General features: G+C 47.2%; 1 protein-coding gene across 1 annotated transcript in view; it reads right to left on the bottom strand.

Moving 5' to 3' along the window:
• CSMD1 (CUB and Sushi multiple domains 1) overlaps positions 1-25,811 on the bottom strand; it is a 1,869,137-nt gene that overhangs the window by 671,891 nt on the left and 1,171,435 nt on the right. The window contains exon 6 of the mRNA XM_049095299.1: positions 16,647-16,759. Coding sequence (XP_048951256.1) covers positions 16,647-16,759 — 113 coding nt within the window. The remainder of the gene's footprint in view (positions 1-16,646; positions 16,760-25,811) is intronic.

Raw genomic sequence — 25,811 nt, 5'->3', positions numbered from 1 at the left:
AGACACTACCGCAGGACAGAGAACCCGGAGGGTTTATTCGAGTCACAGATGGCAGGAGGAGGGAGGGGAGATTTTGGGAACGACAGTAGGAGGAGGACGAGGTGTTGGGACTTGAGGCAGAGATGCAGAGACACATTTAGGGCCTCGGGGTGTAGGTCCTACTTCATACAGTGGAGGAGAGAGGCCAAGTGAACCAAGCAACACCCAGGGGTGTCTACTGGCACAAAGAAATTGAGGAAGAAGAGGCGCAGAAATTTCTTCTCTTGAGCACCACCTTCCAAGGCTCTGGAAGGACACGCCCAGTAGGGAGAGCACAGAGGGAGTGTGAGGGCAATACCCCATCCACAGCCCCGATGCGGAGCAGGAGGGAAAGCAGAAACAAAGAAGGTAGAGAAGGTATAAGTGGAGGAGACAGGTTTGGCAGCTGGGAGGCTGCGGGCAGCAAAGCAGGGATGCAGGGGGTGGAAGCGGTGGGCCGAGGGGTGTGACGGGGAGGGGTGAGAGAGGAGGCTGGTATGGCAGGAGGCTTACGTGGCTAAGGGTCGAACCCTGCTCTCCTGCTCATCACTGGATCGTCACATCTCATGATAGACATGACAGCGGTTGTATCCCGGACATGAGCAAACACGGGGAGATTCAGTTCCCGTCTGTTTTACACTTCGAGGTAGGGAGATTGATTTCTACCATATGCATCGAGCGACTTTAGGATTTACTTTGTTAGACCTGACTTCCCAGTGCGTCAGAGTGCAGGCGGGTAACTTCTCGCATAATAAAAAATAATAAGGATCGTCTAAACTGCCAACTAGGACAGGAACACTATGCTGAATTTCTATCCCCTGGATGGATGGTCGCCTTCAGAAAGAGCCGTGTGCCCTACAGTCCTTGAGTATATTTGCGGCAACACCAGGCTCCTTCCTCTGACTTACCCTCTCTCGGAGGTGGTAAACCCCGTTGAGGTGTCCTTCGGCTACCTCCAAAGACCTCAGTTACAAAGATCAGGTTCTTTATAATGTCAGTCACATTCTGGCCAACACATACTTTTCCATCATTATCTTCCACAAATGTCAAATGGAAGTCAAGTTTTCCCAAGCACTCAAGATTTTTTTTCCTCTCAAACTGCCCTTTCAAGATGGATTCCCCTCCTTTCTTCCCAGCTTCACCCACAAAACACATTCTTGTCCCCTTCAAATTTGCCTAATCTACCTCTATCTACCTATCAGAAATCCGTCTGTTGGTCTACTTACTGATCTAACAGTAACTAAAAGCAGTAGCGTAATTTCTATAGATATGATTTGTTTTAGATTTTTATTCATTTATTCATGAGACCCAGAGAGAGAGAGAGGAAGACACACAGGCAGAGGGAGACGCAGGCTCCATGCAGGGAGCCTGATGTGGGACTTGATCCTGGGACCCTGGGGTCACGCCCTGGGCTGAAGGCAGATGCTCAACCACTGAGCCACCCAGGTGTCCCTATAGATATGATTCTTAATCTGAAATCTATCTAACCTCTAGGATTTCAAGCAAACCTGAAATTCACCAAAATGTGCATGAAATCCGGTATGTACGAACCTAAGTCCATAACTCGTATTAAATTTTCAATAAGGAATCTGACCCAAATATATATTGAGAGCTACCAATTAAATTATAAACCCCTATAGGCAGAGACAGTGAGTTATTTTTTGCACCCCATACTTACACTATATACATTTATAAAATTTATATTTATCATATGACAGGCAAGGATTTTTTTAAGTGTATGTTTAAGTTACCCAGTTAAATTAGATATTAAATGAGTGAAAATAAAAATAATAAATAAATAAATAAATAAATAAATAAATAAATAAATAAATAAATCAATAAATAAACAAATGTTTCTTATCAGTTAGATACCATATTTATTTAAATATGTGATAGCAACTAATACAGGTTTGAGGTTAACACTGGCATTCATTAATATAACCTATTTCATAAACTTTGGTCTCTGTATTTGGAATTGCATATGGATTATTTGGAAAACGAAAAAGAGAAATTACTTAGAACAAAGAAGAGAACATTCTAACAAAAAAAAAAAAATTGAGAAAAATGTGAATCTTTGTACCTTTGCATTATAGGTTGAATTAACCAATATAAGCTGTTATGTTTTAAGTCATCCTAAAGACTAAAAGTTAAAATAATGGGGATGCTAGAGAGTTTGTAGGACTACATAGAATGATTTAAAAATACTAACAAGATGGGGCACCTGGTGGCTCAGTTGGCTATAAGCATCAGACTGTTCATTTTGGCTCAGGTCATGATCTTGTGGTCTTGAGATTGAGCCGAGCCAGGCTCTGCAACTCAGCGGGGAGTCCGCTTGAGATCCGCCCCTCTCCCCACCACTCACACGTGTGTTCACCTGTACATGCACACTCTCTTTCTAACGTAAATAAATAAATCTTTAAAAAAATTAAGATGTCCATTAAATGAGCTCATAGGTAACATTCTGTGCCTGCCATTCCCATAAATTATTAAACAAATAAAAAATGAATAATTACTTTTTTCGGTTAGTAATAGAGTAGTATATTTGTTCTTCATACACCAAGGTGATTTCTAACATATGTATATATATTTTAATATATTTATCTTTATATATATGTGTATATATATATGTAGCAGTTAGATTTTTAATTTTTAATTTAAAAATATTATGCAACAGGCATCACCTGCTAAAGCATTGCTGTTTACTGGTGGTGAGGTAAATTGTAGAACTAGAACACCAGTCTCCTTATCTGGGGTTCTACTTTCCACATTCCCAGATGCCCCCCATGGTGAACCGCGGTTTGGAAGCAGATGATTCTCCTTCTGACACAGCATCAGGGGCCGACCATAGCCTAACTCTACACCAGAACGCCTCATCAAGTAGGTGTTTTATCATCTCCTATCAGCAGCACAGGAGGAAGGCGGAGTACAGGACAAGATATTCTGAGAGGGAGAGAGAGACACCACATTCACGTAGCTTTTATTACACTATATTGTTGTAATTGTCCTATTTTATTATGAGTTATTGCTAGTTTCCTACTGCGCCTAATTTACAACTAAAGATTATTATTATGGGTGTGCATGTAGAGGAACATACAGGACTCAATACTGCCCGGTTGCAGGCATCTGCTGGGGTTCTTGGAACATCCCCCATGGAGAAGGGGGACGGCAATTGTCTCAGAACTCTTATAGGTAGCTCACATCATCCTGCTAACTCTGGCTCCACATTGGAATGATCTAAAGAAAGCTTTAAAGAATTCAAAAAAAGGCATGGTAGTCCTCAGCCTAAATCACAAAAATCATAGTATCTGGTTGCTTTCTAAAAGCTTCCAGCTGTCATTAATACACAGGCAAGACTGATGGCTGAATTAAGGAAAGTGCGATATCCTGGTCTTCACAACCATTTCAACCTGTAGACGATTAGAAGAGAGAGAGATCTCTAATGTTGACCTGGTTAAGGCTTTTAAGCTGAGTCAATTACTTACTGGTCAGAGATAAATATTGCAATTTTCTGAAAAAAGGTAATAATGAAAAGGAATATCTGTAATAGTATGTTTTTAGTGAATTATAAAAAAAAAAAAAAACAAAAAAAATGTTGTTCTACTTATCCGGGCAGTCTTACTGTAAAGGTGGCTAGACGTATGTGAGCACAATTAACTTACCATGAAGAGGAACTCGATTGCTTAGTGTTAGAAAAAAATGCCATTTGGTCTATATTTGTTGAGTGAATGCAACAAATTGTTGAGTGAATTCGACTCCAACTTCAATTTTAGTTATTTGTTTTTACCTTGATCCACCTCCAGCCTTATTGACACATAACTGACAAATAAAAAACAAAACCAAGGTGCACGACTTGATGTTTTGATACACGTACGCATGGTGAGATAGTTACTGCACCCACCTGGTTGCAGAGCACCCCGTAGGCTCCGTGCAAAGTCACAGGCGTCCAGGGTCAGAAGGCGCACGACCACCACCCACGGATGTTCTGGGGCCCAAAGGCGGCGGCACATCCCCCGGAGCCGTCTGCATGTTGCCCTGGGCTCACAGGCTCCACTCCTGCCCCTGGGGCGTGGAGGAACCAGAGCACCTGCCGAGCCGCCCACCCCCCGCAGGGCACCGCTCCGAGCATCAGAGGGAGGGAGCTCCGGGGCCTCCTGATACAAGCGACCAGCTTTCTCCCTCGGAAGACTTACTTGTGATTTTGTGGCTGTGCTCCCACGGCCCCAGGCCCCGCACCTCCTGGGGATGCCGAGACTTGCAGCTGGGGTGGGGAGCGACAGTGAGGCCATGGGAACCTGGGGGCTCCGAGCCAGCCCCTGCATGGGCCACACACACACATGCCACTAGCTAAAGCAGCCTGGCTTGGCGCCACAGGAGCACGGCCCTCGTGCAGCTTCCCCATCGAGGATGACCCATGACCGTGACCGGCCCGCAGGGCAGCTGTGGGGCTGTTGGGGAGATGGAGGCACAGACGTTGGAAGACACGAGAAGCTTGCTCAGGTTGCAGGGGTGCTCAGGCTCCATGTGCCCATGTCCCTGCACATCCCGTGCTACTGCTTCAGGGGACGCGGAGCAGAATATTCTTCTCGGGGGCTTAACTTACTTGTTTGGGCCTCGTGCTATTCACTCAACAAACAGGAAGTGAGCCTTCCCCCTGCAGATCACTCTGTGGGTGCTGGATGCAATTCGAATGCGCTCTGCTCTTGAAAACCCAAACAACAGCCTTACCATCCTCGCATACAACTGTGCAGCAAGCAATTGTGTGATGGACGTATATGGTAAAAAAAAAAAAGAAAAAAAGTCACACTCAGAAACAGAGAGTAGACGATAGAAAAGTGGTTCCCAGGGGCTGGGGGTGTAGGAAATCATGAGAGGTTGGTAGAAAGTACATCCTTTCAGTCCTAAGATGAGTTAGGTCTGAGGATCTAATGTGTACCCACTACGGCTGATGACATTGTGTTGTATGACTTTTTTTTTTTTTTAAGATTTTATATATTTATTAATGAGAGACACACATAGAGAGAGGGGGGGGGCAGAGACACAGGCAGAGGGAGAAGCAGGCTCCCTGCAGGGAGCCCGATGTGGGACTCGATCCCAGGACCCCAGGGTCATGCCCTGGGCCGAGGCAGATGCTCAACCGTCGAGCCACCCAGGAGTCCTGTACTGTACAACTTAGATTTGCTAAGAGAGTAGAACTTAAATGATGTTGTCAAAAAAATTTTTTTAGAAGTTGAGTATGTGAGGTTCTGGATGTATGTTCATTAGTTATTGGGGGAGACCCTTTCATACTGTGCAAATAAATCATCGTGAGGCACACTTCAAACATTTAGTTTTATTTGTCAACGTTCCCGCAATAAAGGTTCAAAGAAAAGTTGTAAGGAAAGGCTGAGTGTTGTGCGGGTACCGATGGACCCATGATTGCTGCTGACCAGGGAGGCTGGGAAGGCTTCTTCGAAGAGGAAGGATGACAAAGACCAGAGAGGCCACCGCTGGTGATGGGAATGAGGGCCAGGGTGGGAGTGGATGATGCATCCGGGTGCACTGAGTGTTTCTATAAGGGGGTGTCTAGAATGTGGATGAAAATATGAGTTTGAGGGGCTCTTGAGTGGCTCAACGGTTGAGCGTCTGCCTTTGGGGGTCCTGGGATCGACTCCCACATCGGGCTCTCTGCATGGAGCCTGCTTCTGCCTCTGCCTGTGTCTCTGCCTTTCTCTCTGGGTCTCTCACGAATAAATAAATAAAATCTTTAAAAAGGAAAAGAAAACAAAAAAAAAAGAAAAGAAAAGAGAAAAAAAGAAAAGAAAAGAAAAGAAAGAAAAGAAAAGAAAAAGAAAAGAAAAGAAAGAAAAGAAAAAGAAAAGGAAAGGAAAAGAAAAGAAGAAAAGAAAAGAAAGAAAAGAAAAAAGAAAAGAAAAGAAAAGAAAAGAAAAGAAAAGAAAAAGAAAAGAAAAGAAAGAAAAGAAAAGAAAAGGAAAGGAAAAGAAAGAAGGAAAGAAAGAAAGAAAGAAAAAGAAAAGAAAAGAAAAGAAAGAAAAGAAAAAGAAAAGAAAAGAAAATAAAAAGAAAAGAAAGAAAGAAAAGAAAAGAAAAGAAAAGAAAAGAAAAGAAAAGAAAAGAAAAGAAAAGAAAAAAAAAGATGAGTTTGAAAGGGAAGGCTGGAGACTTATCTCTGGGAGCTTTGGTGCCTGCTTTGCAGGTTTACCCAGGGACCTGGCACGACCAGATTTGAACCCTGGGCTGGGGGAGTATAGGGGCTTTTATAACATGAGAAGAGTTAACCTGGAAATCTTTTGAACATTTTGGAAGGAAAAAAAAAAAAAAACAGTAACAACCAAAACCAAAACCAAACCACACCAAACACATACAGCCAAGGAAAGTTACCACCGGATTAAAAGTGCAGAGTGGGTGACTCACAAACACATGTCGACATCAGTATCCTAAAGGCCTGTACACATTTCTCTAGAAGGAAGCACATCCGTATTCGTTTCGCTGCATATTTCTATAAAATTTAGTGGTACGTCCAACAAACAGTCACCTACGGCTGGTCAGATACAGCTCTTTGAAATATATTCAGGGACGGCATTTGAAAATATATTGAAAAAAAAAATATAGATTGAGCACCTCGTGTAGCAAACGCGTGAATCACCCAGAGCCGAAGCTGCTACCTGGCCTACCTCTGGGCAGGTGTGAAGATCTGGAGCTTAAATGCTCAGGGAACTCCAGGAGGGAGGAGGGAGGAGGGAGGAGGGAGGCGCTCGCAGGAGAGCCGGGGCCGCGTGGACCGCCCGCATCCATAGGCTGTGGCTCTTCATCGTGTCATGAAGATAACCCGTAAGCGAAAATGGGAACAATAAACCGGATTGCGGCCCTGGACATGCGCACGGTGAGAACTAAGCTCCTCTTCGTTTCAAGGCGGATTTCAAAACACGAGTGGGGAGATAGAGCTCTGTGCTTCGTAGCTCGCCCGGCCTTGGCCAAATCCCCTCTATGTTCTCGGGCTCGCGAATCGTGCACAAGCACAGTGCAAAGAACCCGAGGTCTCCACGCAGGAAGCCAGGCCTTCCCGCGGCCAGAGGGGCACCTTTAGAGGAACCGGCACTGGGACCCTTTCCCAGATGCAAGGGGCCCTCGGAGGACGCCCCTGGGACCCGTGGTGGTAAGGAAAGGCCTTGCAGGTGAGTCGGTGGCCGCCGGCTTGCCAGGCTCCGGGGCGATTTGCGGGAGCCCGTCTGCAGGTGCACGGACCTAGTGGGCCGCGGCCTGGCGCGCGTCTCCCGCTCCCCGTGGCTTCCCACCCGATTCACACTCACACGTGCACCCATGGGGAGGGCTGCGCGTATCCTCGGAGGCATGTGCCCGACTTCCTGCAGGAGGCAGGCGGCCCCACGGCCACTGGCTCGGGCGACTGCAGCCCCCCGGGTCGCTTCCAGGGCGCGTGTCCCCGGGTGGGGCCAGGGGCGCCTTCAGCCGGTGACCACTGAGAGGAGGGCCACGGCCCCGAGCGCCAGCCTGTCCCATCCACCTGCCACTGCCACGCGCGGGTCTGTCTCAGGGAGCCGCGGTTTCCCGAGTAACACGGTTGCCTCCCAGTCTTCCAGGGTGAACCACGTCGTGACGCTTAGCAAAAGGAAGGTTGTACTTTAAGTGGTTTCACACCCGACGACTAGGATTTATCCTGTGCTCGCGTTTCCAACCTGACCTTAAAATAAATCGATACGCGAGAATGCGTTGATTTACATCAAAAGCCTGGAACATACTCAAAAGTTCATTTACCCCCTTAGGGCTGCCTCGGGGTGAGGACTCATCTATTAAGTCAACGTCTCCGATGAGTGACGCTGCATACTTTCCTCAAGAAATATCTTTTTTATTTCAACATTAGCAAGAAATTACCCTCAATGTTTAGTCAAAATACTTGCTATTGACGTTTGAGCCCATTCCCTTCGTTGGATCCTTAGTAGACGCCGAACAGCTGTTCAGAATGATTTTTTCTTTTTTTTTCTTTTCTTTTTTTCTTTTTCTTTTTCTTTTCTTTTCTTTCTTTTTTTTTTTTTTTTTTTTTTTTTTTTTTTTTTTTTTTTTACCTTTGGGGTTTTTAAATATCTTGTGAAAAGAGACAGGCAAACTCACACCTGTTTTGCATACCCTCGTTTACAGGCCACGCAGGGCACGTCTAAGAAACCGTTACACGGCCAGGCCGAGACCAGGCGGTGCAGTAGGTAAAGATTTTTGGCCAAATGGCCGTTAGGACCAATGAGAGCATTAAAGGTGCGTATCACCTGAGCCAGCACGGCAGCCCCGCAACCCCCCGGAGGGCCCCCTCAACCGAGCCCTCTAGCTCAGGTGCGCCCTCGACGTTATAGAGCAGGAGGTGTGATTTTCCAGGCCTGTGACCTGTTCCGTATCTCAGGCTGTGGCCAAACAACCAAGATTAGAGAGAAGGCAGGAGGAAGCACATGCCCACCCGCGACCTCGCGGGGACGGCCACGTGCCCCAGGGGACCGAGCGTGAGTGCACGGAGCCGCATCTCTACGGAGGATCTTTAACGACGTGCTCAGAATGGACGTCGGACAATGCACCTTCCCACTCCCGGTGCTGCGAAGCCTCCCCTTGGGCCTAACCCAGCGCCCTGCTGACGCCCCCACAGGGCCCGGAACGATTGGGCCTTGGTGCGTCCCTTGTGCTTTGTCACCCTTCTGCCTCTTGCCTCCGCGCGGCTCCTCTCAGGGGACTGGCACCTGCTGCTCTGTCTGCTTTGCTCCCTCCCCCACGTCCCCAGCCATGGGCACCTCAGCTCAAGGGCTGCGCCCTCAGGAGGGCCGTCCTTGGCCCAGCCATAGCTCCCCCCCACGCACTTGCCCATTGCCATGTGTCACCCCTGGGACACCTGCCCATGGGAGGAGAGGCCCTTCCTTGCCGGATGTCACCTCCTCCAGGGAACCCACCTGTGGGAGCAGAGGCCCTTCCTTGAGGGTGTCACCTCCTCCAGAGCGCCCTCCCATGGGAGGAGAGCCCTTCCTCACGGGTGTCACTTCCTCCAGGGCACCCGCCCATGGGAGGAGAGGCCCTTCCTCTCTGTGTGTCACCTCCTCCAGGGCGCCCACCCATAGGAGGGGTCAGGGCCCGCGCACCTGCCGCTCCTGGGGCATCTGGGGCATGACTGCACCCACACGCAGTGGGGACCGTGCAGCCCTGACCTCCCTTCCGGACCCGGGGCTGAGCCATGACCTGCCGTGTTGGGGTCCCGTGTCCCAGGCCCAGGGCCCGCCATACCCCATGCACCCTGCACCTGAATCCCAGATGCTTCGCGGCGTCCCAGAGCAGCGGTGGTGTCCTGGGGTCAGGGATGCAGGTGGACGGAGAGGGTGCCCAGGGCTGGAAACGCTGATGTCCCTGGAGGCCCTGCGCAGCAGGCAGTGGCCGCTCCTGTGGGTGGGGGTCCTGGGGGTCCCGGGGGTGCATCCTGGGGTCCGGGCTGCCCTGGCCCTCTAGGGCTCCCCCGGCTGCCCCGGGCAGCTCCTCCCTTGCCCCGGTTGTTTCGTTTTCCTTTCTCCGTAGCTTCGTTCCAGCACCACCTTCTAGCTCCGGGCTGTCCTGGAGCCCCCCCTCCCCCCCTCCCCCATTTATTCCTCATGAACAGATCTACTCATTCCTCAGCCTCGTGTTCCAGATTGATGGTGCCCGCCAGCCCCCCATCCTTTGGGCACCTGCTCCCCCCGCACTGTGCCAAGTTCCCCGCTTCAGTAGATCAACCTGAGGACACGGATGCAGTCGCCGCCGACTCCCAGCTGTCCTCCAGGCTGCCTTCCTTCGCTGGGGTTTCTGCTTTACACAAATAAATCACTGGCGCCCAAAGAAAGATGTTCCGGTTGGCAACAGTGGGAGCAGCGCAGCGAGGCAATCGCTAAACTAGGGTTGGAAGGGAGGACGCCGGACAGAGACGACAGTCCTGTGCGCATCTGACGCTGCCATCTGTGCGACATCCCTGCCGTGACCCCTCCCTTGTGCGCGGGTGGGGGCTCCTGATGTGCACCTGCAGTGGCCACGTCACACGGAGTAGGCGTTCGCTAGGTAGCCTTGGCCGGCCCTGTTTGTCAGAAAAGTCTGAAGAACTTGCCATTTTCTTGGAAAGGGATTGTTCTGAGCATTTTCTTTAAACATTTTGTAAGTATGATCCACAGTCACACACAGTAAGATACTCCTCCAGCAAGGGACACCCATTAAATACTTAGGTTTTAGATTCCTGAATTTTACATAAATATAAATATAAATATATATTTATATATATAAATTTATATATTTTATATAAATATTTATATTTAATATTTATTTTAAATTTATTTTTAATTTAATTTATATAAATATTTATATTCAACATTTATATTTAATATTTAATATATTTATATATTTATATATATATTCCTGAATTCTTATTTATACTCTTATATGTATTCTTCAAACACTTTTTAAATATGATCCACATACACACACAGTAAGATACTCCTCCAGTATGGGACACCCATTAAATACTTAGGTTTTAGATTCCTCAATTTTATATAAATATAAATAAATATAAATATAAATATAAATATAAATATAAATATAAATATAAATATAATATATATATTTTTATAAATTTATATATTTTATATATTTATATAAATTTATATAAATTCATATAAATTCATATATATTTATATATATATTCCTGAATTCTTATTTATATCATTATATGTATTTTTGAGATTTATTTATGCATGTTTAGAAAGAGGAGAGAGAATAAGCTGGAGAGGCAGAGGGAGAGGGAGAGAGAAGCTCAAGCAGACTGTGCTGAGCCCCGAGCCTAATGCAGGGCTCGATCTCATGACGCTGAGATCATGACCTGGGCTGACACCAGGACTTGGACGCTTGCCTGACTGAGCGCCCAGGCGCCCCTCCACTCAGATCTATATGGACACTGCAACGTGCACGCTTCTGTGTCTGGATCCTTTCCTCAGTCTTGCATCTATGAGATTCACTCTTGTTTGTAGAGGCAGCTCGGATTGTCTTGGTTTTTCTTAATATTCCGTTGTATGAATATACAAAATTTCTTATTTTGGCCTACGTCGATGGACACTCAGGTCGTTTCTGGAGTCGTGGTGTTGGCAGTTGTGTATGAAGCGTCGACGTCCATTCTCTAGACACCCATGCCTTAGGTGCTGGTTGTAGAGAATGCCTGGAGAACGCCGGAGGGCGGTGCGCCCACTCAGCTGTCCACCAACCACGCCTGCCCATTTCTGAGCTTTTAAAAATATCTCTTAAAACTTGAGATCTAGAGCTGTGCTAGTTAGTTTAGGCTGGGCAGACACAGCACGAGGAAGGATTACCAATGGCAGTGCAGCTTGCAGAGCACTTGTGACACTTTTACACTTTCTCTTCATTTTTTGATGTTTTATTTTCTGCTATCCACAAGGATTCTGTGAGGTAAATGTTGTTAAATATATAAATCTTATAGATCTTATAGAGTGAGACAGCAAGACACACAAGGCAGAAAGTACTTGACGGAAGAGTGGAGGCCAAGACTCAGCAGCTTGGAACACACAGACTGGCATCTGTTTTGAATGTTTAAAGGACTGGAGTTGGCACTTTGCAAGAATCTTCGGTGCCGAGAGAAGTTAACATACATGCTTAAGGGAAGGTGCTTGTGTATCTGACTTGAGTGAAGTTATGTATACTAGGGGTTATTTTCCTGTTAGAGGGTTAGAGGTTTTCAGAATTATTCAGATGGTATGAGATCAGAGTTCGCTAACTTATTTTGGTTAAAACTCGATGTGTCCCTTACCTACCCGAAAGGTCTCCTGAGAGGAGTAGACCTTGTCCCTGTCATAGAGATGAGCAAGGTCCACCTGCAGGGCATCTCACGAGCTCTGCCCACCAGTGGTCCCGGGGGCCGCGGGGAGGCCATGAGCAGCTGGTTTAATCTCCTTCTTGTCCTCAACATATATTAATTGAGGGCCTTCTGGGTTCCAGATTACAGCCTTTACTATTTTGCAAGATTACTGTTCTAAAGGGAGAGACGGACCCATGTCTATCACCTCAGGGAGAGCTTTTGCAGGTGTATCTCGGGTGAGCATTGGAGAATGACCAAGCATATGTGTCATCCAAGTTTGGATTAATCTGAGAAGATCGAGTTCCCAGTTTTCCAAGGCATATATTTAAGAACACACACACCCTCGTTTTATATAAAGCTCGCCACTCTAAATAAAAAAGTAAAATTATTGGTTATATAGAGCTATCACCTAAAAAGAGAGCTAATTATTTGTGTCAACACAAGATTTAAATCCATGGTCAGGTTTCCCCTTGATTTATGAGACAGGTGTTCTCTATATAAACTGGGACTTTATTACAAACACTCAAAATGATTTATTGGTTTCAGAAATCAATGGAAATTTCATTTTGTGAAAATTGTATTTTTATAAATAGCCAGATAAACATATGTAAAACTGGAGCTCAACACATATTGCTACTTAATAGGAAAGAGGCATTTGCGGTTCAATATTAATATATCTTTAAAAAATCCATCTTGTAGACATCAAAAATGTCTACATGACTGATTGTGCTAACAAGGCACTTATTTAATTATAATTAATGATGGAGGCAACATATAAAAAATGGGCTCAATTTTCAGCTGATTTAAAGAAATAATGTGTCCCACATAAATCTGTCATTCCACGAGAACCCAGTATATGCACAAGATATTGCAAATACATCAAGTGGCTTTTATTGCATTTGCCACCTCCTTGTTCACAATGCTATTTCCAAAGCGAATATATTTTAGTAGTAGCAACTACAGAGCAGTCTTGTCAATCAAGCTCACTACTACTTTTGGCATAATTTGATAGCATGATTGAAGAGATAAAAGCCAAAGAACAAAGCGTAGAATTCAAAGAATAAGGAACGTAGACATGAAAGTCGAAGACTCATTTTATAGTGGTTGTTTATCTGGCCACGAAAAGCACCAAGTTAAAAAAGATGTGCTTTGTTGTTAGGAGTTACAAAAGTCTTCTGAGGCATGGGACTCCTGAACAGAGAAGCACTTTGTCACCAAGAGCTATCACCAGAAGGCTTCATTAGCAGCTTAGAATTACATAGGATTTTTATAGGGATCCCGTGTAATTTGCAATCATATTTACCCCAGGGAATACTGATGGAGATTGTATATCCTCAGTAGTGACCACAAGTGACAAATATGACTATAAGTATATGTGAAAGGCAGCGAGCATGGCGATATTCTAATATTAATATATTATTAATAATACTGTTAATTATTAATTATAATTAATTAATATTATCGATATTAATTATAATTAATTGATATTATTGATATTAATTATTATAATTTATTGTATTATGAATGCTATTTTAATATAAAATTTTAATATTTTGCTTCTAAAATTCTAAAAACGTGTTCCTTTCCTCCCCCGACTAATCCAAGATTCAGATTCTTTGACAGAATATATGCATAGACATCAAAACAGCATTTGGTAAACACTATGCACGTTCTCTCGACTACTATTGTTTTTCTTGTTGATTTTCTGGATTGCTCGTCTACTATGCTTTTCTTTTTTGCAGTTGTGTTGGTAATAACAGTGTTTTTTTTTGTTTGTTTGTTTTGTTTAGTTGAAACAAAAGTACAATATAAATTGAGGTTCCCTGGAGTTTGATTTAGGCAGAGAATAAAGGGAAGACGTAGATGAACAGCCCATTTTTCCCATGTGTGCCAGGAAGGTTCCCACTGGCCTGTGGGATGAAAACCGTGACTGCTCCTGGTTGTGCAGTCATGCAGACCGAGGGTCAGGCGGGTGGCTGATGGCAGACTGTGAGCGGGGACCCGCCTCATCCTGAGCTACTGCTCCATCTCCTGCCTTCTGAGCCCACAGGCTTGTTCTGGAATCAGCAGGAAGGACCACCTGTAGCTTAATTAGTGATATTTCTGCCCTCTGGACCAGAAACAATAAATGTGATGCCTTCCTACATGACATTTACCACACTCCTAAGTGTGCTCCTGTCCTCTTTTGAAGGGTTCTTGACATCATTCTCCATTTGGTAGGTTTTCTTCTCAAAAGGGTGACCTCTGGTACTGACCCCGATCTTCTGTATATGGTGTGCTTAGGTATGGTCTTAGGCATGATGCCGCCTTTGAAATAAGGTCTATGTGTTAATGACGGTAAAAATATGGCAGCGCCCTGAAGTCATTTTGTCTTGGAGTGGAACCTCAAAGTCAATCTGAAGATGTTTTCTAATATATTACTGTTAAGCCACATTCAATCCTTCTTGAATTTCTTCACCGTTTTATATCTTTGGATTGTGTGCAAGTCTTCTAGTCATCACTCTTTAACGTCTATGTATGTAATTATGTATATGTCATTATATATAATTGTTTATTACGTATATTTACTTATTTCTTTATCAGTGGCTGATATGTTTAAGCTATTATAATTTTCTGACAACTGGAATGCTACTTATATCTACCAATTTGGAGCCTCTTCAAATTTGCTATTTTATTCTTTTGGTCTTTCTTCCAACCACTGGTACAGATGCCAAATTCACTGATCAGGTTGGAAGAATGATACCTAGGATTTTTTTCTGTAGTTCAATGCCTATCTATTAATCAGGATCAGGACCTTTGGAAATCAAACAACGGTTTAGAAATGACTCTATTGATCTACCTGCCAACTTATTGGTCCATCAGTTTGCCTTCTGAATATTAATTTATGATTGTTCTAAGGAATAGATATATCTGTGGATGTGGGTTGACATAGATAAGACTCAGATAGACTTTCCTACAAGACCACGTGGAGTATTTCATACCCCCACCTACCACGTCCCCGTGTGACCCCACCTCGCACCCCCATTGTGTTCTTCCTCACTCTATATACGTATCATATATACACACTGAATCATGACGATAGACGTAGTATATGGCCCTAAAAGATAAAGGCAAGTAGAGGCAGGTCTGAAAACTGATATCAGCCTTGCCCAGGTCCAAGAAAAAGAAACAAATTGGTATGGCTCCTATAAAACTTGGAAGGCAGTGTGTTTGCAGTGAGTGAGGATAAAAGAAAGAACTTTCTGGCAGCATCAGAAGACAATGTGAGGTGGGCAATTATCTTGATGACGGATAAACTGCATTTTGGTAAAACAAAATTGGCCCTGCCTTCTAAGCCAGGCACATTCTGTGAAGGTTCCCATGCCCCAGGGACCCAGGTGGCAAATAAAATCTGCTCACCTCCATGTGTGCTCCTCAGCACCATCTGTATTTAATTCTCTGCAAATTACTCTTAGTTTTCTATTTCTTGTCCGAAAGGACACAATGAAGGCCTTATGGGTTTTAAAATGTGTTTTAGATGGGACACATTCAGGCCATTTCTTGGAACATTACTAAAATCTCCCGAAATGGCTACCATGATTTCACTTCTCATTCTGCCTTTCATGGGGATTTTGTGCAAACAGTCTTTCTGACTTACTAGTTTCTGGAACATGGGGGTTCTTATAATTTCCTCATCTTGGACTCCTGGTTTGCATGGGGCAAGTGTTCAGGGAATGTGGTCATAAATGAACTATAATCCTCACAGTCATGATTTGGGGGAAGCACGAGAAGTTTGCTTGGGGGCGCTTCCTGCTTTTCTGACACAGTCTTACTATTGTTACTTGTAAATGGAAAGTGGAATTGTGTTCAATGGGTCCCCTAATAAGTTGGATCCTTTAAATGGTATTTATAAGGATCTTTGATCATTAAAAACATATGGGAGGGGCACCTGGGTGGCTCACTCGCTTAGGTGGGTGACTCTTGATTTCAGGTCAGGTTGTGACTTCAGGATCCTGGGATCCAGTCCCCTCTTGGACTCTGGTCTCGAGGGGAATCAGCTTTGCGGTTATCACTCTCCTTCCCCCTCGGCAACTGCCCCTGCTCTCTCTCTCTCTCAAATAAATCTTAAAAAAAATATATATGGGCAACAATACAATACTATCCAGGTATAAACACAAGAAATTTGATACAAAGAGGAAATTTCAAAATCCAACCTTCATGCCAGTGACTACAGGCTTCATTTCACTCAGCTAAAAACAAAACAAAACAAACAAAAAACCCTCCTGTTTTTTTTTTTTTCTTTTGATGTTCACTTACCTGTAAATTATTGAAGCAGGTAGCTGGCTTTATGTACTGGGAATATATTTTACAGCTGCAAGTGATACGATGATGCACTTATGCACATTCATGCAACCTATATGCTGTGCCATTTTTGGCGAGTGGATAAAGAAAGCAACCTGACAAGTATAGCTATTTTCTGGTTAGGTGTATACGGGTTACAATGAACGCTATTACATATTTACCGACTTACTGATTAAAACTTGGTAATAATTCAAGCAGGACAACAAAATACATTACATAATGTCACAATAATAAAGCTTCACGGGGAAGTTTGCTAGTCGTATCTGGAGAATTTCCAAAGTTAATTGTTCATCCAGGAGCTAGAGGGTACTTTTAAACTTTTATCTCTTGCTCCATCTCCAGCAACAGAATCCTAAAGTTTGAGGGTGAAGAGACCAAAATACCTCCCACTCGTCTGTGACATACCCAACAGGGGCATTCTTACCTTGAAACTGTGCGTTAAATCCTTTGCGTCGATGGTTACTGTCCGATGTAAAGTGGAGTCGCAGCCAGTTCTTGCTACTTATGACGGGAGAAGGGAGGTTCATGCCAGTCAGCCTGGAGGAGAGAAGCAGAAAAAATCTCCCTTGTAAACCAACAGAGCAACTGTCCTAGAGCCGAGCCGCTTTCACAACTGAGCACCGACAGTTGTCAGGTTGGGGTCCTGGGGCAGAGGTCATGGACGAGCTGCCCTCAGGCCCAGAAAGGACTCAGCGCGACAGTCACCCTTGATGGGACGAAGCCTTTCACCCAGACTTGGCATCTTTATTCTCTTTATGAATGATGGATAAGAGAGCAGATATCCTTTTGATCCCTGAATTCTTGTCATCAGGCCCTCCATCGGAATGAAGTATACAAGGATAAGAAATAGGCACGTGGTCCCCCCTGCCCTCTACTCTTTCAAACGCTCCGTGATTCTGATTCACCTGAAGTGTCCTCATCTGCACTGTCTGTCGCGCTGGATAGCATCCCCTGTGTCTAGGGTCCCATCCACGGAATCCACGGCCGGGGCCCTCCCCACCCACGGGAAGGAGAGCAGTGTTTGGGGGGATGGTGGCAAACACTGCCAAAGAGATTTGGAACGAAATAAGATCATGTTTGGGCAAAGCCGTCTATTGAGCACATTTAAATCTTTCAAAATCAGACGCGCTTGCTCACTGCCTAAGCTGTCGGGGCTCCCACCCTCCGTCTCACCGGGGCCTTTAGTTGTTAGAAACAGGGGGGATCTACTTCGGACTAAAGACCTCGCGTCGTCAGGGAGCGCGAGTCTTCTCGGGCGGTCAAGCTCTGGTCTGAAGGGGACCCAGCGACAGGTCAGGTTTGGTCAAAGGCAGAAGTGTCGCAGGATTGGGCGCCTCACAGGCCGCTGTGTGCGGCTCCACCTTGCTGGGCCGTCGGAGCCTCTACTTTCCAGTCTGGAAACTGGGCCCGAGAGCACTCCCATCAGGGCCTGGCTGACGGAGGTGATATGGATACGTGTGTAAGTGTCCCTGACGCACGTTTTAAATGCCACCTGCGGTTGTGCATCGTGTAATCATCTTGCATCTCAGTTGCCAAATCTATCTTCAAAGTGAGTGATGCTTGTTAGTGAAACCTTGGCTGCCCCAGGTGGGGTTGGCCTGTGCGCACCAGGGCTGCGGGCTCAGGCTGCAAGCGCTACTCGGGGCGCGGGGTTTACCGGGCCCGGGGTGGCAGGTAGAGCGATTCCCTCCTCACTCCGTTACCCGGAGGAAACCCAGCATCAAGTGAAATATGTAGGCAAGCTTTCTGATGTCGGGGTGTTCAATTTGAAATCTCGGGTTTAAAAACGTGCAGGATCCATTTAAAGTTAAAAGCCAAACCTTGACTGTAACCAATTGCGACAGTGTTTATGTCACTGTTTGAAATAATCTTCTGTGAGAGGAAATACACCACTCAGATCTGCCTATTTGCTTGGATTGATGTGGTTCTAACCGCCGCAGTCGCATACAGCTGCTTCCAGGGAACATTTCATTATTCTGATATTTTGTTGGAAGGCGCCCTCTCCCAGCACCTGCTTCCCTTGGGGAGCCGATGTTACAAATCCTATTAGATATAGGTTACCTCTTTGCCTAATGCTGACAATGACCGGGAGATAAGTAACTTCTGAATTCAAAAACCCAGAATCTAGGCAGCTCACCTACATGTACTCGCTGAAAATCTCATAACCCAATCCCATGTTTATTTGTTGTGGCTTTAAAACTATTTTTTTTTTTCTTAATTAGGTTCTTTTCAGGTGGTTCTGCTCTCAAAAGCTGGATGCGATTGCATTTTAGTTGTGCATCAACATTAGCCTTGCACATAAATAAATCCCCTCTTCGCCTACCATGTTTTCCACACCTCTAACCCACAAAAATGCCAGTTCTGTGTTAATCAACACGCTTCATCTCTAAAGGACCAGACAGATGTATTTGAGGGTTTACTAGTCATGCGGCTCCTGCTACAACTGTTCACCTCTGCTGTTGGAGAGTTGTTCTTTGTAGGTAAGAGTCTGTTTCTTGGTTTGACCCTCCCTCTTTTTCCCCTTTGTTTATTTGCTTTGTTTCTTATATTACACGTATAGGTGAAGTCACCCACCCCAAAGTTTTATATGTAATGGAATATTACCCAGCCATAAAAAGAAGTAAATCATGCTCTTTGCAATGACATGGATGGAACTAGTGTATACGATGCTAAGTGAAATAAGTCAGCCAGAGAAAGATAATTATTACTCTTCTTTGATGGTTTTTCCAAATGTTGAACAATGTAAGCATCATTCTTATTTATAGGCCAGATTTGGCCTATGGACAGTGATCTGCTGACCTTCGGTTTGGTATATATGAGGCAATTTGTAAAAATACTGGGAAGGTAGATAATTAGTATTATAAATACGACCTAAATACTACCTAAATAATCAATGATGTATATCAAGATAGTATAACTAGCTTCAAAAATATGTAATTACAGATTCATTTTATACAAAAACAAACGTGAGGCCGTATACATATATATAAAATTCATTGTCCATGGTTAGAGTCAAGCCATGCAAACATGTCACACTCCAGAGTGGATTAATGTGCATGGATTTCCTAATTTGTCTGTGGAAAATAAACACATCATCACATCCTCTTTGTTTGGGGTGTTGAGTCGGGGTTGTTCTATATAAGACATATTCTTTGCAGTTGTGACTTTTTCTGTCTCATTCCATAGGCCTGGGCTAATCTCAAAGCTGCCATTTAATAGCAACCTTACACTATAAAGTCAATTGTTCCTTCATCGCACACCAACTTTTTTTTTTATAAATTTATTTTTTATTGGTGTTCAATTTGCCAACATATAGAATAACTCCCAGTGCTCATCCCATCAAGTGCCCCCTCAGTGCCCGTCACCCAGTCACCCCCACCCCCCGTCCTCCTCCCCTTCTACCACCTCATTTCCCAGAGTTAGGGGTCTCTCATGTTCTGTCTCCCTTTCTGACATTTCCTACTCATTTTTTCTCCTTTCCCTTTATTCCCTTTCACTATTTGTTATATTCCACAAATGAATGAGACCATAAATGTTTGTCCTTCTCCGATTGACTTATTTCACTCAGCATCATACCCTCCAGGTCCATCCACATCCAAGCAAATGGTGGGTATTTGTCGTTTCTAATGGCTGAGGAATATCCCACTGTATACAGAGACCACAGCTTCTCTATCCATCATCTGTCGATGGACACCGAGGCTCCTTCCACAGTGTGGCTATTGTGCATATTGCTGCTATAAACATTGGGGTAGCAGGTGTCCCGGCGTTTCATCATCACACACCGACTTAAAGGAAGCTGACAGATACACAAGCCAATGGATATTGTAATAGATTTGCCAAGAAACTGGATGATTTAGGATGAGATCTAGAGGTAAAGAATTTGACTGAATACCTTCGTGACCTCAGAATGGCTCCCAACGGTGTCTACATCCTAAACCCCAGAACCTGTGTCTACCTCACCTTACATGGAGAAAGGAGACTTCAAAGATGAGATGAGGTTATCGACCCAAGGGATATTATCCTGGACGATGGGGTAGCCCAATGTGGTCAAAAAGATGGTTACAAATGGAAGAGGGAGACAGAGGAAGAGAGTCAGGGAGAAGGAGGCACCTATGAAGGAAGTCAGGGAGAGTCACGTGAGAACTGCAGCCATGGCTGCTGACCCTGTTGACCCTGAGATGGAGAAAGGGGCCCCGAGCCAAGGAATGTGGGTGGCCCCTACAGAGCTGCAAGAGGCAAGACCATGCATCTCCCCTAGAGCCTCGGGGAGGAATACACCCTAGTAGACTTAGATTTCATTCCAGCAGAGCCTGTGTGACCTATTTATGACCTAGACCACTGTAGATAATAAGCTCGTGTTGGTTTAAGCCATTGTGTCTGTGCTGATTTGCTATGGCAGCAATGGAAACCAAGCCTTTTAATACACATACTATATATTTAATTCTAAAACCGTCTAGGAAGAGAAGAAATTCAACAGACGATGCCGTCACTCTAAACCTATTAATAATCCTAGTTTAACACTCTGTATAATTATCAGTGATTGAACATCCATCATCACTGGCTTATTTTTTTTCTTCAAAGTCTTCCTTAGGTCTCAACCGTATTTCTTCAGAGTCTGCTGGATTTGGTTTTCTAATAAGTAAGTCGTTTTGGAAGTGAGAGATTATGGGGCAGTAGTGAGGACTTGACATAAATAGTGGGCATGAGATACCAAGCAGAAACATTCTGCCGAGAGAGGATTTAATACTGGCAGGCATCAACACATGTCTTTGTCTATTAGTCGAGGGTATCTAACGCACTCTTAATTGTTTATTCTTCACATGTAAAAACACAGGACGGTCGTCTGGAGAAATCAGGGGATTCAAATATTTTTTGGACTTCGAAAAGCAAAGGACACCTCAATGTGATCTGCCAGGAAAGGGTCTTTCTGCGGGAATGTTAGATGCATTTCATTTCTGGAACATCTCAAACTAGGTCAGGAAACCCATAAAGCCTCGCGGTGAGGAATACTGAGCTGTCCCTGTAGATACGGCTGCAGGAACTGGTAGTGCTCACCCTTCCCAAGATTGCCAAATTAGGCAATTTAATCCATTGGCAAACTCATTGCTTTCAGAGATTCAACAAGGTTTCGCTGCTGCCAACGGTAAAAATAGATGTAGGACCCACGGGGTATTTAGAGTTAAGACGACCTTCTTTGAGCCAAAATAGAACCGGCCAGTCTGTTCTACTTTCTTCAAATAGCTTTACTATAAATTTGAGGATTCTATTTATAATGCATCCGTCACTTCCTCTCCCACTTAACCTCTGTCAGCCCCACACTTCTCAGGCATGACACGAGGGGTTTGAGCACATTGTGCTTCTCAAACATTTCAGCCTTATGTCTGTCTGTGACTCATTCACTTTAGTTATGTAACTGGAAAAACATGGAGTCGATGTATTGAGATAATTTGCGAAAACGCATTTGGAAACGCTAAAGTTCTTGAGAGCGCTCTGTTTGAGCTCCCGCTTGACATGAAGCCAGATTTCTTGTGTCTTTAGAAAATCATCCCTATAAATTGCTGGGAGTCTCTCTGTAGTTAAATCTCTTTAACTGTGATGACTAAGAAGCCAGAAAGCATTAATACCATCAACACAGACTGTAAATTACCCACCCTCCCGAAGGAGCCTAAAGAATTTCATAAACCTATTCCTTGGAAGAGCTGATTGCTTGTCACCCGGAGAAAGTCATCTAGAAGTCGTTACGTTTTCCGGTGCTCTTGTGGACGTGGAACCGACGTGACTCAGAGGCTGGTGTTCCATTTATCTCTGTTTCGTAAACAGTAAATGGAAAGATCTAATACGACAAAGGGCTCCTGAAATGTCATGCTTCCACCTGTTAGTCATGTTACTAGGGAACGCCACCATCTTCTGAACACACGTTGAGCTCACGCCGGCGAGTCTAAGCCTTATTTTGGACTTTGAAGAAACAATGGAAGTTAGAGGCAGTTCTTACCCTGGGAATTCATGAGACAAAGAGCCTCAGAACTCTGCCTCGATGTGCGCGCAAATATACATATACACGGATCGACGTACCGTACGATGTGTGGTTATGTACAGAGATTTCTAGACACTGATTCCAAAAGTTTTCTACTCACATACTGACCCTCGGGGAGAAGCAAACACAAACGAATGAACCACCACAACAACAACCCCACTACCCAGAGGCTCTTCAGAAGCATGCCATGGAGGAAGACCTCCCCACAAAAAGTGCCTTCTTGGGCTCCAGTACACTCCCCCTTCCACGTGCCCTGGCGGTCGTGCTTAGCTCCCTAGGCCTGCTCTGTCCTGCACACCTTCTCCCTCTCTGGCCTCACTCTTTGCTCACGGCATGGGTGAGGATTCTCGGGAGTGACACCGACGGTTCTCCTCCTTCCTCTTGGGTCTCTAGTCACCACCTTCTCCACGTTCTGGCCTCCCCTTGTACACCCTGTGCTGTTTCCAAAAAGGAAAGTGGTTTCTCGCCTCTTGGGCCCGGTGTCCTCCTTTCGATGCCTGGCTCGTCTTCCCAGGCTCCACGCCGGCCCGGGTTTCTGTCCTGGGATGGGCATGACTCGGTTCAGCCCCCGCAGGCCGCACGCCCTTCCCTGCTCAGGGGCCTGGGCCTAGCGCCTCTTGCCTCGAGCCACGACGCCCACGACGCCCTGAAGCCCCTTCCTCCTCACTTGCCCAGGAATTGCATCCTACAGGCGCATAGTTGGCGAAGCCTGACCTGACCATGACGTGGGGGGCCCTGGTCACGTCTTCCCCTGGCACCCCTCGGGCAGACATTTCCACGATGACCTGGGCACACGCATGATTGCTTGCTGACTGGTGTCTTGTGGGTGACCCGCGAAGCTCCAATGACCCCCACTGTCTGTCTGGAAGCTCGCTGAGCACTAGGCACGCAGCAGAAGCTCACGGCACACCCATAAACAGAGTAGAAACTTCCACATAGTGGGCATCACCCTACGCTACCCTCGCCATCACAAGGGGCTGGGGGAGTCTCAGCGGTGTCTGTCGGGTGAATCATGCACCTTCAGGGCTCTGGAGGAAGGAAAGCAGGGGGGAAGCGGTGCCAGGACACAGCGGTGGCTCTGTACGTGCCACAGGGCCGCTGCCTCTGCCCACAGACAAGCACATCGCAGGGAACAGGATCCGAGTGGACGCACCCGAAGCTCCACGTCTGGACAGGACATCTAGTCTCTCATCACTGTAATGACCCCTAAGGGATTCCAGGGTGCTCCCAATGCACCTGCTCCAGAGATGTCCTGGGCACCCACCCCCTCAGCTCTGCCTTTGGTTGCCCGCGAGCTCTTTGGCAGGGGTCTAGACCATCGACATGCCCCACCCCACCCCGCAGGCCTGTGCAAGTGGCAAGCTCTCAGATGTGTAATCCTGGCCACACCAAAACAGGCAGGACAGCAGTGGGCCCGGGGAGGGATCCCAGTGCGCGACATCCCTTTTCCCATAGACCCTTCTGGACCTGAGGCCTTCGTGCAAAATCTATGCAGATGCCAAGCTGGGGTCGCGCAGCCCTGTGCTGCCCACCACCCCGTCTGCACAGGTGCTGCCCGTGCCCTGCCCAAGTGAGGCCCCCACTTGTGCTCCTCTCCCCCTGCCCCTGTGCTCATCCCCTCGTGGCACCAGGACATCAGCTGCCCTCAGTATGATTCACACCCACCTTACGAATGACAGCACGTGCCTGACACCAGCCCGGGCCCTGCAGACAGAGCTGGGAACCAGGCCTGGAGCCGGCACGTGGCCGAGGAGCCGTGACACAGGGCAGGCGTCACCAGACGGGGGTGCAGGTGGCCAGAGGCGCCCACAATAGGGCCTTGGCCCTCCTCCCAGGGGTAGCCAGTCCTAGAGCTGTGCTGCTGAGTCCTGACTTGTCAGCCGAGCCCGGAACGGGGCCACTGGGGAGAAGTGAAAGCAGTCTGCGTGGTGCCCGAGCTGACTCACGACCCCCTCCCAGCCCCGCATCGCCCCGAGAAGGGTGCCCACTTTCTTGGTGTGGGACTCCAACCGTTCCCGCCTGGCGCCCCCCAGCCCCCTTCTGGCTCCCGGGCCAGGGCCTGCCCCCCGCTGCCCATGCCGAGCCTGGCGCTGCTGACCGTTGCCTGTTCAAATCCGTCTCACATTTCAAAGCTGCAGCAAGGATCATCCGTCCAAAGCCCCTTCCCTGGCTGCCGACGGGCTGCTGCAGTGCCCTCACCTTCCCACCACCAAGGCCTGGCTCCTGCGCGGGGGCAGCCTGGGCCCGGCCCGAATTGCAGGAGGTTCCCCGAAAGTGTGTTCCCGCCCGACCCAGGCTTCTGGAGTAGGCCATCCTGGCAGGTCACTGCGTTCAGGACAGGCTGGCTAAGTCCAAAGTGAAGGGTCTCTGTGCTTCTGTTTGTTCCCGGCCCGAGCTCCCCAGCAGCAGCAGCAGCAGCAGCGCAATGAGTCCCCCCAACCCTGAGTCCTGACTCTGTACCCAGGGCCGCGGCCCTGCCGGGGAGGGTGCCCAGGGTGGGGGCCGCGTGTCCTCTGTGTTCCTCCCCCTGCAGTGGCCGAGGGGCCCCACGCCGCGACCCTGGACTCCTGGCCGCGGGAACATCCGTCTGTGTGGAGAAGGAGCGGCAGGAGGAGCCTCGCCTCTATCAGACATGGGCCAAGGGCCCGGGACAGACGGCAGGACTGGGAGACGGTGACAAGCATGCCCGGGCATTGGGCCACCGCATCGGGGAGCAGCCCAAAGGCCAAGCAGAGAGGATCTTCTGCGGGTGAACGTGACCAGCCGTGTCCTCTGAGGCCTGGGGTCGCGGTGCAGGGCGCTGCTAGCCCGGGGCCGGGCGGTGGCTCAGTCCACAGGCCCAGGGCGAGGCGGGGCAGCCCAAGAGCTGAGTCTGCCGCCGCCGCATCCTCTGCTGCCCCCACGGGATCCCCCTGGGGTAGGATTAGTCGCAGCCTAGACCATTGCTGCACCCATTCAAGGGTCTGAAATGAGTTTCCTTTCTTCTTTTTTCCTTAAGGCGAGCTTCTTACCTCCGTCGATGTAGTAGACACACGGGATGCCACCGGCTGGTGAGACGCCACCGCCGCGCCTCGGCAGGCCCCTGGCAGGAGCTGCAGCCCCTCGAGCCCTCACGGGGGCCCCGGGGCATCCAGGCTCGACACCCAAGACGGTCAGAAGTCGTGGGGCCTCACGGAAGCCGGCCGCCCCTCTCCCTCCAGCCGGATCATGGTCCTGTCATCACTGCACACACCGGGGCCGGCCTCTCCTGGGTTTACTGTTTTTTTGTTTTGTTTTTTTTTTTTTTAAGATTTTACTTATTTATTTGAGGGAGAGAGCGAGGGAGCAGGAGCAGGGGCAGAGGGAGAAGGAGACTCTCTGGGGAGCAGCGAGCCCGACGCGGGGCTCGATCCCAGGCCCCTGAGATCAGGCCCTGAGCTGAAGGCAGACGCCTAACTCACCGAGCCCCCCGGGCGCCCAGCCCCGCCTGGATTCCAGGCCAGCCACGCCCCTCCCCGTCGGGCTCCGGGCATTCACCGCATCAGCTGCCCCACCAGGCCTCACCCGCGTGATAAG

The sequence above is a fragment of the Canis lupus genome, chromosome 16, assembly GCF_003254725.2.
Source record: "Canis lupus dingo isolate Sandy chromosome 16, ASM325472v2, whole genome shotgun sequence".
Taxonomy (NCBI): Eukaryota; Metazoa; Chordata; class Mammalia; order Carnivora; family Canidae; genus Canis; species Canis lupus.
This window is presented reverse-complemented; position numbering and strand designations above follow the sequence as displayed.